Here is a 16,583-nt window from a genome sequence, read left to right as displayed (position 1 = left end):
CACTTTATGCACAGTAAGGCTAATCGGGACTGGACCTACAGTTTAAAATGGGATCTGAAACACTTGTGCCTCCGCCGGGTATCGAACCCGAAACCCCTTGATTACAAGGCGACGACACTACCACTGCGCCATCGGGGAGGCCCGAATATGTTTTAAGTTCTATTATTATGACGCAAGTGGTGTTCCCAGGGTCTTTTTACGGTCCCCATTTTGTCATCTTTTCCTTCCTTTGACGTTTTTTCTTAGATATACTGGGCCAAAAGGGGGTTATGTCTACCATCCACCCCCCCCCCTTCGCCCCGGGCACGCCATTGAATGACACTTTATTACTTAAATATTAATGTACATACTCGTTCTGCTGAAATGATTCTGATTCCTCCGCGTAATTTTTATCTCCAAACTGATATATCTTTCCTTTGTGACGGATAAAATTAAGGAAATAGGTTGGTATCACTTTCTGTTGTTTCAGAGATTTTCAAAGTGATCTTGTGTGGATGCTTGCATTTGCAGTTGTGGAAAGCGCGTGGGATAGTGTGAGTGTTTGTTGCTTCGTGTTTTGTGCTCTGAATTTATCGGAATGAACGCGTATTTAGGAACGGTTGATGTGAAGTGCGGGTGTATTATTGAGCAATTGAAAATTGCTTCGTTTAGCTCGAGAGAGATAAGTGTTAAAATGAAAATCGTGGAAGGGGGTCGACCAACACCAAGAGTTTGAAATTTATTGTGGTGAGTACATCGTCTATGCATGTGTTTCTTTGCTTTGAAATGAATTTTTTATTGTTTGTGTTTAACTTTTTATTTAGTGTTTAAGTTACTCCAATGCGGTTTTTAGGGTGCCCAAAAATACTAAATTACATCATGCAGCGTAAAATAAACAAATGATTCCCATTTTTTTTATCTAAATCGGTTTGGTCACCGTTTGACCATAAAATAAAATAATAATGAACAAATAAAGGTACTAATAAGTAAGTAAGAAATTCCGTCTCCCTTTAGTCGTATGCGGAAAGTTCGCATATGCAAAACGTTTAATATCATATGAATAACGTTACCTGGATTTTTTTTAAAAAGTAAATGTGACGTTTGCGGATCATATGGTTTATTTTTAGTACAGTCACTTTATTACGATATTTTGACAAATCCAGCGACTGGGTAAATGAGGCTATAAACCTTGAATCTTTCCCCTAGGCATGTCGTTGTACTACATGTTTTGTTGTACTGAAACATTGCTTGCCTCCTTCGTAAGACTACGCTTCGCTACTGAAGTATTGTCATTCTATTGCTGATATAAAAATCCATATTTATACCCCACTCCCCGCAGGGGGTGTTCCACTTTTCTGCTTAGGGGAGTGTTTGTCATAATTTGGAAGGGTGTTGGGGGGGGTGTTAGGGGTATGTGAATAAATCACTGTTTGGGGGAGAGGAGAGGAGAGCTCAACCTAAATTCGAAATCAGATGTAAAGTGTGAAAATAAATAGTTTTACATTTCAGATTCAACTTGGCCCAGCTTAGTATGACTTTCGGAATTAAATTCTCTAAGTATGCATATTACTGTATGACACCCTAATATATAATATTTTAAAAAAATATAAAATACACCCTAAATTTTTTTCCTGAATTCGTTCAACGTAAATTTACATCCAGGCGTTCCAAAACTTTTTAGTTTCACGCCGCCCCTAGTGTTTTAAGATTTTCCCGCGGCGTCAGAATGTACGCCTATCTAACACTTGCAACGCTCACTTAGTGTGGCTAGATTGCTTGCGTTAAATTAAAAAAATAAATACATATTTCAAATTCAGAAACATTTTACATGCAAAAAGTACTAAATAAGCAAATATTTGGAACAATCATATCATTTTATTGAAAATATTGGAACATTTAACGGCGCCCCTGTGAGCCAGTCACGGCGCCTCATGGCGCCGCGGCGCACACTTTGGGAACCACTGTCGCTATGCTATCAAAACATACATGTTTTGATAGCATACATCTCTACATCATTGTTAGCCAAGGTTGTTTTGTCGTTTCCGAGAAGAGTAAAATAATTTTCAATTGTAAGAAAATCAGGTTTTGTTCTAGAGGATGAAATCTGGCAGTCAAGACATAGAAAGTTAACAATGGATATATCTATAACCTTCGATATCTCATACTGGAATAAAGCTACAAACATAGGAATGTGATGTACCGAAAGATATATGTAAAATATGAGAATAAAATCTACAAAATGTCGTCGTCCATTTGTCAATCTGTGTTAAAAATCGAACCACTTGATATGTATTGATTGCTGGGATGCTATTACGATACAGATGAGGTTTTGCGAAATAACGAGTTACTTAATAGCTGATCAATCTGTGCTCGAAAAGGCGGAGAGATGAAATAAAAGATATGAGCAGTTATATCCAAGTTGCCGCATTTTGGCCTCCAGGGACGTTCACATCATAATTCACGGGAAGGGAATATCCACTTCAATTGCTTCACATTGAAAAATCAATCCGAACGTGAGCTGTCGTGACAAGAGAGTCCATCCAACCTGCCAAGTGCAAGCACGAGGTCAGCACGCGAGACGATTTTCATGTTGTGGCACGTCATCCATAATTGTTGGCGATCAAGAAGGAATGAATACACTCACAAAGAACTATAGTTAATTACACATTCTCCCATTAAAATTGAGAGTCAAAAATGGTTGATTTATTGATTGATTTGCTTTATTTTACTTCGCTCCTTGTGCCACTTTTGGCTAATTTGCGAAGATGGGGATGAGTGATGATATGATGAAATTTATGAACGGACACTCATGCCCAGGCAGGGATTCGAACCCGGGACCCCTGGCGTCGAAGCGCGATGTGATAACCACTCCGCCACGGTGGCCGGCAGGAGTCAAAAAAGGGAACGACTTGAAGGTGCTGTAGATTTATAGCAAAGGGGGGCGGGGACGCAGGGTGTAAATTGAATTCGGGAGGGGTTCGCTTTCTTTTCAAGATATTAATGAAGATGACCATTACGGAGTTCTATCATTATGATTTATAAGCCCAGGCCTGAGAGACGACATGGGGGTAGATACGAAATATCAATGCCAATGCCACAAAGACATAATTTGATATGTACCATCTTAAAATTCCTGTTGAACTATTAATAATGCTGAAAGTTAAAGTTATTATCATTTCTTTAATTTCTTTGACTTAATATTTCTTTACCGTGTCTGCCATTAAAGAAGAAAAATAATTTAGGGGAAATTGTCCTCCAGTGCTTAGGAAATTGTGATACAAGCAATATCTTCAATGTGTTCATACCAGGAGCGTATATTCTGGGCTATCTGCGAAGCCTGAAGTCTAGAGAATAAAATTCAGGAGAAAAATCGATCAGAAATTGTAAATATTATTATTCATATCAGTGAGATGATGATGATGATGATGATTCTAGAGTTTGCAACCTGATTTACAATGAGTGGCAGCCTGATTTCCTCTGAGTTGGTAACCTGGTTTCTTATGAGTTTGCAACCTGATTTCTTATGAGTTGGCAACCTGCTTTCTTATGAGTTGGCAACCTGCTCTCTTATGAGTTGGCAACCTGCTCTCTTATGAGTTGGCAACCTGCTTTCTTATGAGTTGGCAACCTGATTTCTTATGAGTTGGCAACCTGCTTTCTTATGAGTTGGCAACCTGATTTCTTATGAGTTGGCAACCTGATTTCTTATGAGTTGGCAACCTGATTTCTTATGAGTTGGCAACCTGCTTTCTTATGAGTTGGCAACCTGCTCTCTTATGAGTTGGCAACCTGGTTTCTTATGAGTTGGCAACCTGCTTTCTTATGAGTTGGCAACCTGCTTTCTTATGAGTTGGCAACCTGCTCTCTTATGAGTTGGCAACCTGATTTCTTATGAGTTGGCAACCTGATTTCTTATGAGTTGGCAACCTGATTTCTATTTATAGCCTAGGACCACGTGACATAGTGAGATAGCCCAGATCTTGGACTCAGTATACGCCACTGGTTCATACTATGGGAATGAGAGACGCGGTAATAGATAATTAAGGTACTCGCGTTTTCCGCGAAGCTGTTTTACACTATTTTCTATTAATTTCTGTTATTTAATAGAAAATAATGTAAAACAGCTTCGCGGAAAAAGTGAGTACCTTAATTCAATGTGTTCTAAAAAATAGAATTGCACTAAAAAAGAAATATGAATTGATAGACATTAGTTTTAATAATAGAACAAAATCTAATGTAATGCCAACTGATAGACTCTAAAAAATACATATTGATTTGCCACCAAAACTGGTGTCAACTTAGTAGTCATCGAAATTGGCGTTACACGCCACCTAACGAAGTCCACTTTGAACAAATGGACTAATTTCGTCAGAATTACTGAAAACAGTTACTACTGGTGGACGATCATTTGTTGTGCCGCGTATATAACTAATCTTCGGTTAGCAGCACTATTTCGAGGAAGTTTTCCAAACATTTTTTCTGTGCAGTACTTTTCTTTGTAACTAGATCCAGTGTGCGAATAAGCTTTATGCTTTTGGGAGGGGGTGACCACTCAGTGGCGTATTTGTGATATTGGGTAGGGGGGGGGGGTAGGTTTTTTGTGTATGCATTTGTATATGTTACCAGTTAGTAAACTCATTTATTGCTTTGCACTTCTAATTGCGTAAGAACAGTGGTAAATCTTATGATAACATTTACACGTAATTTAGAAATTAGGCTATATTTAGATTCTAAGAAAAGGCATACACAAAAAAGTTCAACTGAACGCGTGCGGCGAAAAATGTAATCTACCTCCAACGAATAAAGCTATCGAAATCATATATATTTGCCAAGGCGGTAGAACAAAGTAACAGCATTAGTCTGGGAGTTCTTCGTAAAACCTCTGCACCCGACGACAATGTAAACAGGACACAATGGGCTATCTATAAAATGGGTTATTTAAAAATAGAACTTCAGATACGAAGTCGGATGAAATTGTATTAAAGGTTAAATAACTATTTTTCCGAATGATACAAGTATTTCAGTGGTGTTCGTTCCACAGCTATTGCTTTCAATTTTATTTTCCTTTGGGGGGGGGGGATAAAAACATCCCTGGCAGGGATTAAGATTTTTTCTTCTGCCGGGGATGAAAAGTTTTGTGTGTGGGGAGGAATCCCCGGCACCCCCCCCCCCCGTTAATCGCATAGTGACTATAACGGACTGTCCTAATGAACTTGCTAGAGCAAATAATGTACAACAAAATCACACTATTCATTTATCAAAAACGTTTCTGTGCCCTTGAATAGGTTATGCAACACATTTACGGATCATGATGCATGCATAATTTAAGGAAGGTATAACAATGTTTTCATGTCGTAGTGTAAAATTTAATGTTTTCGGACAGAAAAAATGCATGAAAGTTAATCGTGTATCTGTACTGCATGGCTGCATACATACAGGATAGGAAATGCCGTTTCTCTCGGGCTCCTAGTTTGATTTGATTCCATTTTTGTTACATAGTGTCACTTTTCCGTCACCTTTGGTTAACCGCGACAATGAGGGATACTTCTTGGTCATCCCTGACCTTTCGAGCAAATACTGTCAGTTTGTATCACATGGATTACAAAGACCAACTCTACAACGACATTTTTCATTCTCTTAAACCTCCGAACACACGCGGTTGTGCTCCGACGTGGCAACAGCGCGAACTTCTGCCACCCGCCTAATTTCATGGCCGTGCGTATAGTTGTTCGTGTGCATTTCCTGTGCACACTGTGAAAGGTTTTCAGTGTGTGACCAAAAAACGATGAGATACCATAGATTCGAGTTGGAACGAGACCTCGATAAGTCTCGGAAAGATCTGGCCTCGTTCTCGTGTCTAATATCCCTAACCTCTGTGTCCAATATATCAATTTGTTTTGATACAAAAAAAAAATGAGGATGGACCTTCGGATAGCTGTTGTAAACTGTGGACCTTGAACTGCATTGCCAACGTCCTTTCGGGATAATGAGAACAGGACACGAAAAGATCCGAGACATGAACACGCGTCCGCCCTGACACTGCGTACACCTATCGACCAGGTATTGCGCCAATGTTCGTATCGTGTGTCGTCTGCCTTATCGCTGTACCGTGTGTCTTTTCTAAGCATTCGCTTGGAAGCCTTTGCGTTGTAAACCATAGGCGTGCGCACGGGAGGGGGGGCAGTTGCCTTTCCTAATACTCGCACTTAGTGAAGAGAAATCTTATTACAGTTATTAAACAATAATATTCTCTTTAAAAAATAAAGTATTTTCAAGCCGACGAAAGTTCCCAGCAACTACGGCGGGTTAATTCCCTATGTAATTGCACTATCTCACTTCGATCCTCGCAAATTACTTGTTAAGACTCAAGCATTTTATTCGTTAGTCTTAGCATAGTCCGGTCGCACATTGGAAATGAATAAATTATGTGTAGTTGTTGTGAATATGCTGTACGAAATCATGTTTATATGTAAATTAATCTGAACCACAGAGAAAGAAAATAAAGGTGGAGGGGAACAGAGAACTTTTGTGCCACGGAAGCTGGAAATCTTCCAATAGAGTGATTTCGGTGGGTCCAGACACACACCATATATACGCTCCTGTTTAGAACACATCAATACATTAAAACAGTGCGATTAAATGAGGTGTTTCTTTCTCCGACTGAACTTTCATCAAGGCTTAATCAGAGGGTCTGCGCACGCCTATATTATAAACATCGTTCGTTCACTATTTAACCAGCGTCCCTGTCGCAATGCAACTGACCAATGTTGCCACAATCTAAGAGCACAATTCCACTTTTATAGGTGCAAAATTTCTCTTTTTTGTCTGCTATCACACATTTCTCCTTATTGGTTACTCTTATTATGATCATATCATCATTATTATTAGTCGACCCACAGAAAACATCAATTCACAGACATGCTTGGAACGATTCAAAGAATGATAGAGCTTGAAGTTTGTTTTAAGTCCGCTTTATGCACAGATAGGCTAATCGGGACTGGACCTACGGTTCCAAGTGGGATACGAATCACTAAATGACTCAATCGGGTAACGAACCCGGAACCTAAGCCGACGACGACATCACCAAGGAGGCCTGATTGAATGAATGAAAATAACAGAAAAAATGAATATTACTGATACGAATTCCACAGATTTGGAAAATATACGAAATATGAAAAAAATTAACTACCGTTTGGCTACCGTGACTCGCGCAGATTCGAGTCTCCTGGGGGAAGCTTAACAACTTTTCTCCTGAGATTTCGGCCTGTGTATGGGAGCGGTGGCCACTCACCATCGTGAGGAAATTTGGGAGCTACGAAGGAGTAGCGTAACCTGGTCATGGAAACATACAACAACGTCTGGGGGTTCGTTGTGCTGACCACACGTCACCCCGCCCCGTAACTAGTTGGAGGATCGCCTACCTCTTATGAGGCATGTGAGAATGAGGCCGACAGTTGGTAGGTAGAACCTGGCCTGAACAGACTGTTGCGCCACGAGATATACGGTATTTATTTATAACCAAGATGGATTTATTAAAATCAATTTTTTAAATTGCTAATTATAATCACTTTAACGAATTAATTTATAGAATAATGTACATAAGGATTATGCAGAATCACTTTTGGTGAAAGTACATTAATCTTGTAGTCATTTAATGGTGTTTATTAGGCTAGGAAAATAAAGAAAACAAAATATATGTAATGAGCGAAGCTCATTTGAAAGGAAATGCAAACACACATTCATCTTGATTTAAAATTCAGTAATTTTTATAGGCAAAAATAGCAAACATTTTGTATAGAAAGATATACAAAATACTAATCATGTTAAACCATAAATAGTGTCATTATCATTAAACTGTAAATAAACATGGTAGCTGATACTTTTCAAACTATCATTAAAAAAAAATTCCAAAATTCTGCTACAAAGACTATAAAAATATTTAAGTTACAATTGTAGAGTACATCCAGAATGTTTTATTTTCACTGGAAGAAAAGTTACTGAAATTATTATAGTTTTGTTAACACACTCAACAAACATTTCCATAGTAGGTTCATACATACAGTATCAGAAACAGAGAAATGTATATTTACATGCAATTTTTCTTATTTGCTTTAATCAAACTGTTCGAATATTTTACAGGGTCGTTTACTACAATAAGCCTTTCTATAAAAACGCATATCTATATGTATGGCGCCAAAAAAATCGATTGAAATAAAAGAAAAATCCGATTTAGATACAAATCGTCAAAAATGACTTTTTATATAAAAATGATGATTTTATCTAACCTGTCTATAACTAATACAGCATAAACATTAATATAGAATAGACGAGAGAGACAAATAATAACATTCAACACTTACAGCAACTTTACTTTGTCAATTGTCATTGAATGCTTCATTTGTAGGATGGCATGTCAATTAATTTATTTCTTATTGTCAGAATTAACCAAAAATGGATTAAATACACCAATTTCTGATACTATCATGTTTATGTAATTAAATTAATTATTATCTCTAAATGTCTTCAAGCTTTTTCCTCAGTATTTCTGTGTTTGAATTACTAACATGTTTTCATACTTGCAGTCAATTCCATGGGCATACATGAAGAAAGACTCAAATGGAAGTCCTATTAAAGATGAAAATGGAAAAGAAATCTGGGAAGGATACTGCATTGATTTACTCGAGAAATTGGCCGAGAACATGAATTTTGACTATGAACTAGTGTTTCCAGAGAATGGAAACTATGGGAAAAGATATGAAAATGGTTCATGGGATGGAATTATTGGAGATCTTGCTAAAGGGGTAAAGTAGTTCTCAATTTATCTTCATTTACCACTTTTTTCTCACAATTGTGTACACAGTACCTACACTTGCACGTCTTACCTCATTATTCTCATCAAACCATATACATATAAAACTTATCATAACATTTTTGTTAATGCAAAATAATATAAGTTATTTTTAGTACTTGCCGAGCCATGGATTTTAATTTAGTTTTAGTATTTACATAAAAGTTAAACAAATGCAATTTTTCTCCCACAAAATATTTTTGGCCCCCTTTCACCTCCAATCATTCATTTTTCTTGTAGGTGATATTACTTCTTGCTACTCTGATAAATTGGAACAAAGTGATCCACTAGTATGTGTTGCGAAAGTAGTAATTAAATTGGGCATCTAGAAGGGAAATTAGTCGAGTTGCAAGTAGAGTGAAATTTATGTGAATACAGTGAGCAAATCATCATTTTGCAACTGTATCCTCTTTGGCATGCATAAGTATTAGCTATGTGTCCTGTAAAAAGATCCAGTGTTGTAATGACAGAGTGAAATAAATTGACATGCGATTTAAAAAAAATCCTCCCAGCAAGGAGATCACAAACATACATGTGTGCCCGGAATAAAAATTTTAAATTTACTGTTACTTTCACAGGAGACAGATATTGTTGTGGCAGCTCTTACCATGACTTCAGAGAGAGAAGAGGTAGTCGATTTTGTTGCTCCGTATTTTGATCAATCTGGAATATCTATAGGCAAGTGTATCAAAACTTTTCATAAATATTCTGTGTCCTAATTCTTGTATTTAACAAATAGAAAAAATGTACATTTTTACAACCATAACACGTATCTTATACATTACCTAATTTTCTTTTACAAGAGAAAATAATCAATTTTTGATAGGATATTTACAAACTTGTCTCTCAGCTAATTTCAATAGTGAAATTCAATTTTTGAATGCATTTGTTTAAAGAAATATTACTGTAATGATTACAGATTTACATTCATTTATCAACTTCTAATTGCCTTTCTTTCCTTCATTATGCCATAAATTGTAAATAGAAACTGCCCCTTTGTTCTCAAATTAGTAAGATAAAAATACTAACAATTAAAACCCAAGCCAATATTAGACTTTAAATCAGAGATCACCAAATTGTTGGTGGCTCACAGGGATCTTTTGGAGGAATGATTGACCAACTTTGGCAACATGGTGTCTTTATGCAGATTGTACCACCACGATAGGTGGCAGACAATCTGCTCAATATTTTGAGAAGCAATGATAACAATAATCTCCAAATGTGCTAGATTCATTTGCAGTCTTACATGCAAGTAAACCTTGTTATCAACGATCACTCATGTACCAATAAAGTTTTCGATACGAATTGTAAAAGCTGCAAATATTAATAAAATAAAAAATAAAAACTTATGTATGCACCGGCCTGCTTGTCCATTCCATGTCAATCATTGGTATCACAGTAACTACCAGAGCTATGCAGATGAATTTTGATGGGCTGAATGATTCAGTACCTAAGTAGCCCAAGGAAGCATAAAGGAACTCGATCAACCTGTGTGACTGTAACAAACAACAATCAATCTAAAGTGATTTGCTGATATCTCGGAAACAAATAATTGTAAACAGCTAAAATTTTCTAAAGTTAAATATATTGCAAATAGCAGATATTTTTCCTCCATCCATCTGCTTTCAATTGGCAATCGAAAATTACTTTTCTGCCCAATTTTTATAGTATGAACACTCGAAATGTAGTGCCTCAAGTGGGAATGTATGCACTTAAGACTGACATAAAATTTTCTACTTTTTTCTTCTTCTAAATTACTGTGTTGACAACTTGCAAATGCTTAGTGGTAATATCAGTAAAATTAAAGACTGAACATATTTAGTATAAAATGCTATAATTCAATTTCATGGTACTAATCTGTTGTACAAGGGGGGGGGGGGGGTTAAAAAAGTTTCCATAGAAATAATTCACGTAGGAACACAAACTTGTGTAAGTTGAATACGTACAACCTTGTGTATGTTATACTTCAAATATGACTGCAGTTGAATAATTACTGTTTCCGTGCCAGGTGTTTCAATGAATGAAGGTGCACAATGTACAAATTGGAATACAGAGCCATGATCCGATTCCTCTTTCTGCAAGGCAGAGCTTCCAAACAAATCCATGAGGAAATGTTTGCTGTATATGTTGAAGAATGTCCATCCTATAGTGTTGTTGCTCAAAGCAAAGAAAGTTCAAAACAGTGGAAGCATTGTGATTCCCCCCTCCCCCCTCCTAAAAAGGCAAAGGTCAAAGTGTCTGCCAAGAAGGTGATGTTAACTGCTTTTTCGGATGAACGTGGTGTTATCCTCACGGATTATCTTCCGAAAAGCCACACAATTACTGGGGACTATTACGCAGACCTTCTGGCCAAATTGCGTGAGAAAATTAAAATTTGCCAGCGAGGAATGCTGTCTAAAGGTGTGCTCATCCTGCATGACAATGCACCTGCCCATGTATCTCATCGTGTTCTCGTCAAGGCACGTGAGTGTGGCTATGATATTTTGCCTTATCCTCCATATTCCCTGGATATTGCACCTTCGGATTTCTTCCTCTTCCCTAATATGAAGAAGTTCTTGCGGGGCAAGCATTTTCAAGATGACAATGGCATCATATCCGCGATAGAGCCGTGGCTAAACGCCCAATCTCCAGCATTTTACAAAGATGGTATTCGCAAGTGTTTGGAACGGTGGGAAAAATGTGTAACATTGGGTGGTGACTATGTAGAAAAGACATAATCTTTCTGCCCAGTTTCAACTTTCTCAGACATTTTGAAGTAGGTGAATATGGAAACTTTTTGAACTCCCCTCATATTCATTGTATAAAGACAGGAAGATGGAAAGGCATATTTTTATCAGTCTTTGAATGTAATGAGTTACTTGTGATGCATTTACAAGTAACAGTTACTTTTGAGTAATATTAACTACATAGACATATTTTTTGAAATGAGTAGTAAACTAACTATAACTGTAATTCGGTTACCTGTATGAAATAATGAATAACAGAATTAACATTTACTTTTACAGTTACTTTCTATTATATTTTTGCACATGAGTAACTCCAAGAGAATTAAATTTAAAGTGAAGTACCGTAATTGTAACTCAGTTAATTTCACAAAATGACTTTCTAAAGGCTGATATCTCAATATAATTTCGATTCAATCAATTCAAATTAATGTGCAGTGATAAATACCAGTATCAGTGATTGGGTGCCATAACTGGGGGGCAAGGACAGTTTACTTTCTTAGCATTAAGAGGCCATAGTGTGGGGCAAAAAAAAAGTGTGTGTGTGGAGAGAGAGAAAGTGTGTGACAGAGAGTGTATGTGTGTCTGTGCTGTGTATTCATTATTTGGAACTGACACAGTATATGCATTTATTTTACAGTAATCAGAAAGCCTGTTCGAAAAACATCTCTGTTCAAGTTCATGACAGTGCTAAAGTTAGAAGTGTGGCTCAGTATAGTTGGAGCACTGTCAGTCACTGGTGTCATGATATGGATCCTTGACAAGTATTCTCCATACAGTGCACAAAACAACAAAGAAATGTATCCATACCCATGCAGGTAATTTTGTGACGTTAATATTTTTTCTTCTTGCAAAGCTGTAATGTGATTTATGCCTAGGGCATGTACATATCTCCTGCACACATATTTGTGTGTGTGCAAAAGACCAACTATATAAATATTGGATTTTTGGTGTCACTTCTATCTTGATTTGGTTCGGAATTAACATCTAAAGATTATATTTGTTATAATTGGGATGCATAATACCCTTCCGATTGTACAGCTGAAAGATAGCTATGAACCTACATAACTGGGATACCAAAGGTATATGTGATACACTAAGTTAACAAGTATATTAATTAATTGCATCAAATATGAAATTCGCTGGATAAGTTTGGACAGTTTATTTAACAAGTTTAACAAATGTATTAAAACAATAATAAAGTTATATACGTATATAAACTGCCATTAAATAATTATAACCACAATGATTATATTAATGCATTATTTAATCATAATGAACATTTATGTAACAAGGATAATATTTGTTTCTAAATAACACTTGACTCTCTCTCTTTGCTGAATATTTTAACTGCTATCATTATTCATCCATATTGTATTTGATTGCATAAGGGAGTATCATTGATTATTTCTATGTTAATTTTCCTCCTCATTTGTCTGTAATGACGATCACTTGGATAAGGTCAACAAATAAAATTAATGTAATACTACTAATTCTACAAAAAACTAAACAAAATAATGTTAAGCCAATTATCTACTAAAGAAATTAAACCTTCACCACTATGTGCGACTAATACCATTCCCTTGTTGACTTCTTCCGTCACGTCGGGTGCCCTGTTCAATTATGAGTTGAAAGTGTGCCAGCTGGAAGTGGAGTGAAGTGATTCAGAATTCCTACACTCAATCGGTAGACTGAAAGACGTAATATCTGCTCTGTGCCATCTATCGGCCTTTACATTAAACAAACCTTTCTTACTTTCAGTGAAAGAGACGCCAAAATTCTACACAGGGTAGAGTCTCAGAGTACGTTGTGATTCATAATTGAATGTTCGGTAGATATGTGGTGCAAAATTAAATATGCAATAGGAGTATGCATACAGTAACTTATTATTTCATTTTTACTGAAACTATTTGATTGCACAAAATCTTTTATACTTGTGCATTTACTGATTATGCAAAGTTTAAAAAATTCTCCTTACTTCAAAACACTATCTTAAAATATATTTCACAGCTCTAGTGTTATGGAACAATTTGTCCTAATATGTACAAACTCACAATTGAATAAAATTTAATTAGTTCAAATTCCAATTGGTTTCATGGTTCATTCCATTTACATACTTCCAGTACCCTTGTGTGCATCCAAATTATTCCAATGGAATATAATAGAGTTGTATGTAAATTAATTCAATCCAATTGAATTTTGAATTGGAATTAATCAACAGGGCAGCTATTTTCTAATTTTCCTCTTCTTTCGCAAAAACTGCTTTGATATTCGAAATTCTGAAAAATTACATGTGCTTAGAATTCCTTCTAGAGCATCCACGTGAATCTTCGTGTGGTTTGCTTTCACTGTTGGATTGTTTTGTGACCATGTAAGTCAATTAAACTATTGATAATATCTAGACAACAATGAAAGCAAACCACACGAAGATTCACGTGGATGATCTAGAAGGAATTGAAGACTAAAATTGGTAAACGCTGTAAGTGCCACAATAATTCAAACACCGTTTTCCACGTTAAACTGTGAAATGTGAATGCTGTATAATGTGGTAAACATGAAAATAATAATAATAATAATAAAATCGACTTTATTGGAGCAGGCGTGTTTCAGTCTCTAGGGCCGTTTTTACAACAGACCCTTGTCTGAAAGATTAATGCAATGGAATAAAGAGTATACATTTAGAAAAACAAAAAAAACATGAAAAGGATTACATATCAATACAAATAAGAACAATTAAATATATAGGTATATACGCGTATATATATAGATAATGAAAAAGAAAAACAGATTTATCAATAAATTGTTGAACATAGGTATCTAATGTTTGTTGCTTTTGTTTTAGTACATATACATATATATTCAGTAATCTGGAACAATGAAAAATCTAATAATAATAATGAAGTGAAATAAAATAATGAAATTATAAGATTTATATGCACACAGCTGCCAAATGTTACAGTGAGTATTTTTATGAATGAAAAGTTGCTCGTGATTAAGTATTTCGCTGCCTTGCTAGTAGATACTGTTTGAGATTCTTTTTAAATAGCTTATGGCTGTTGATGGATGTTAGGGAGGTTGGGAGGGAATTCCATTCTTTAGTGGCAGTTACGGTAAATGATTTTCCATAGGTGGGTCGTATTATGTACTGGGACTGACAATAATTTTTTTCGTCGTATTACATGTTCATGTCTGCTCGAATTTGTGTTCAGTTTCTCAAAGAGATATGCAGGCTGTTTGTTGCCTAGTACTTTCTGTGTTAAAGTTAATAATTGGAATTTCGCGAGATTCTTGGTGTTAAGCCAATTCAAATTGAATAAGTATTTCGAAATGTGGTCCGTTTTTTTCAGCTTGTAAATGAATCTTATGCATGCATTTTGTAGCTTTTGTAGCTTATTAGTTATGGAGCTGCTTGCATTGTAAGCAACCGTGGCTCTGTAGATTAATCGTGATAAAACTAGACTCTCGCACAATTTTTTTTCAACCTCAATGCCTACAATATTTTTCAAGTGATGTAATGCTCGAAGAGATTTGTTGACTTTTTTCATCTGTTCTGAAATATGTCCTGACCATTCTATGTGGGAATCCATGACAACGCCAAGGTTATTTACAGTATTTTCTAAGTTTAACGGATGACTATTTAATTTGGGGAGAATCATGTTATCTGTGTTTTGGCTAAGCTTTTTTACCAGAAATTTCGTTCCCATTATGACAAATTTTGACTTGGTTGGGTTTAATTTTAGTAAGTTAGTTTGTGCCCATTCACTTATGGCATTCAGATCTTTTTGTAGTTGTGATGCTGCATTTGAGAACTCTTCTATCCTTGTATGTATGTATATCTGAGTATCATCAGCATATTGGCGATACTGCACATGCGAGAGGCTCTTATGTAAGTCCATTACATAAATGGAGAAAAGGAGCTGGTAGCCCTCTAAGTAGTTTCAAAGGGCATGTAAAGAGGTCACTAGTGTGAATGTTCTTACGGGCTGATGTGCGGAACGATGCGATTTCCCAACACTTTTTCTTTTGGCACTTACAATGTTTACAACTTTTAGTCCTCAATTCTAAGCACATGTAATTTTTTAAGAATTTCGAATATCAAAGCAGTTCTTTCGAAAGGAGAGGAAAATTAGAAAATAGCTGCCCTGGCATCAACCAAAGGTCCATCCGAGCCTCGATGACAAGGATGTTTTGATGAACCCATTGGCATGTAAATTGTGACATCTCTTTATTAACCTCTCATATTTCTGAATTCCTGAGCACATAGGTTGGGATTGTGTTGATTTTATACTTGGAACACAATTATCAATTCTTCATGAGAATTCTTCTTCAAAGAGTAGGAACATGTTTGGTAGAATTTAGGATTCTAAAAGCAGATCAAATCTGATCTAATTAAATGTAAAATTGTTGAAATTTACTGTAACTTGTGATGGCTTATTTTTATACTTTTCTTGCAGGGAATTCACATTAAAGGAAAGTTTCTGGTTTGCATTAACATCTTTCACACCACAAGGAGGTGGGGAGGCACCAAAAGCCCTTTCTGGTCGAACGCTCGTTGCTGCCTATTGGTTGTTTGTGGTTCTTATGCTGGCCACATTCACAGCAAACTTAGCTGCCTTCTTAACTGTGGAGAGGATGCAGGTATGGAAGTTTCATAGCGAGTCCAACGCAAATGAAGAATAATGCATTCTCTTTTATTTGGTTGTATTTTGCTGGCATAAAAATAGCGATTTACATAGAATTAACTTAACTAAATGATGAGGTTATTAGGGAAAGATTTATGTACTACTGTCTCCACTGCAGTGATGCAGGAGGGTGGTAGATGACTGCTATTTGAAACATCATCATTATCCCTCACATTTCTAGTCTCTGGCCAGGTTGGCACAAAAGTCAAGCCTTTCCATTTTCCGTTCTTCCATCACACCTCTCTTTCCACTATGATCTAATACTGCCCTCTTATTCTTACACTCTTCACTGCCTGTTCTTTCCATAATCTTCCATGGTCTTCCCTTTGGTCTCTTCCTACTACTAGTGCA

At 36.3% G+C, this 16,583-nt stretch overlaps 1 protein-coding gene across 2 annotated transcripts in view; it reads left to right on the top strand.

The window, feature by feature from the left end:
• Ir8a (Ionotropic receptor 8a) overlaps positions 1 to 16,583 on the top strand; it is a 95,662-nt gene that overhangs the window by 63,068 nt on the left and 16,011 nt on the right. For both annotated transcript variants that reach the window (XM_083131386.1, XM_083131387.1), the window contains exons 9-12: positions 8,562 to 8,780; positions 9,406 to 9,505; positions 12,191 to 12,368; positions 16,005 to 16,188. In XM_083131386.1, the coding sequence (XP_082987512.1) occupies positions 8,562 to 8,780; positions 9,406 to 9,505; positions 12,191 to 12,368; positions 16,005 to 16,188 (681 nt within the window). The remainder of the gene's footprint in view (positions 1 to 8,561; positions 8,781 to 9,405; positions 9,506 to 12,190; positions 12,369 to 16,004; positions 16,189 to 16,583) is intronic.

The sequence above is a fragment of the Lepisma saccharinum genome, chromosome 11, assembly GCF_977018435.1.
Source record: "Lepisma saccharinum chromosome 11, izLepSacc3.1, whole genome shotgun sequence".
In the NCBI taxonomy this organism is placed as follows: Eukaryota; Metazoa; Arthropoda; class Insecta; order Zygentoma; family Lepismatidae; genus Lepisma; species Lepisma saccharinum.
Note: the sequence above shows the minus strand (reverse complement) of the source record. Positions and strands in the feature narration are given on the sequence as shown.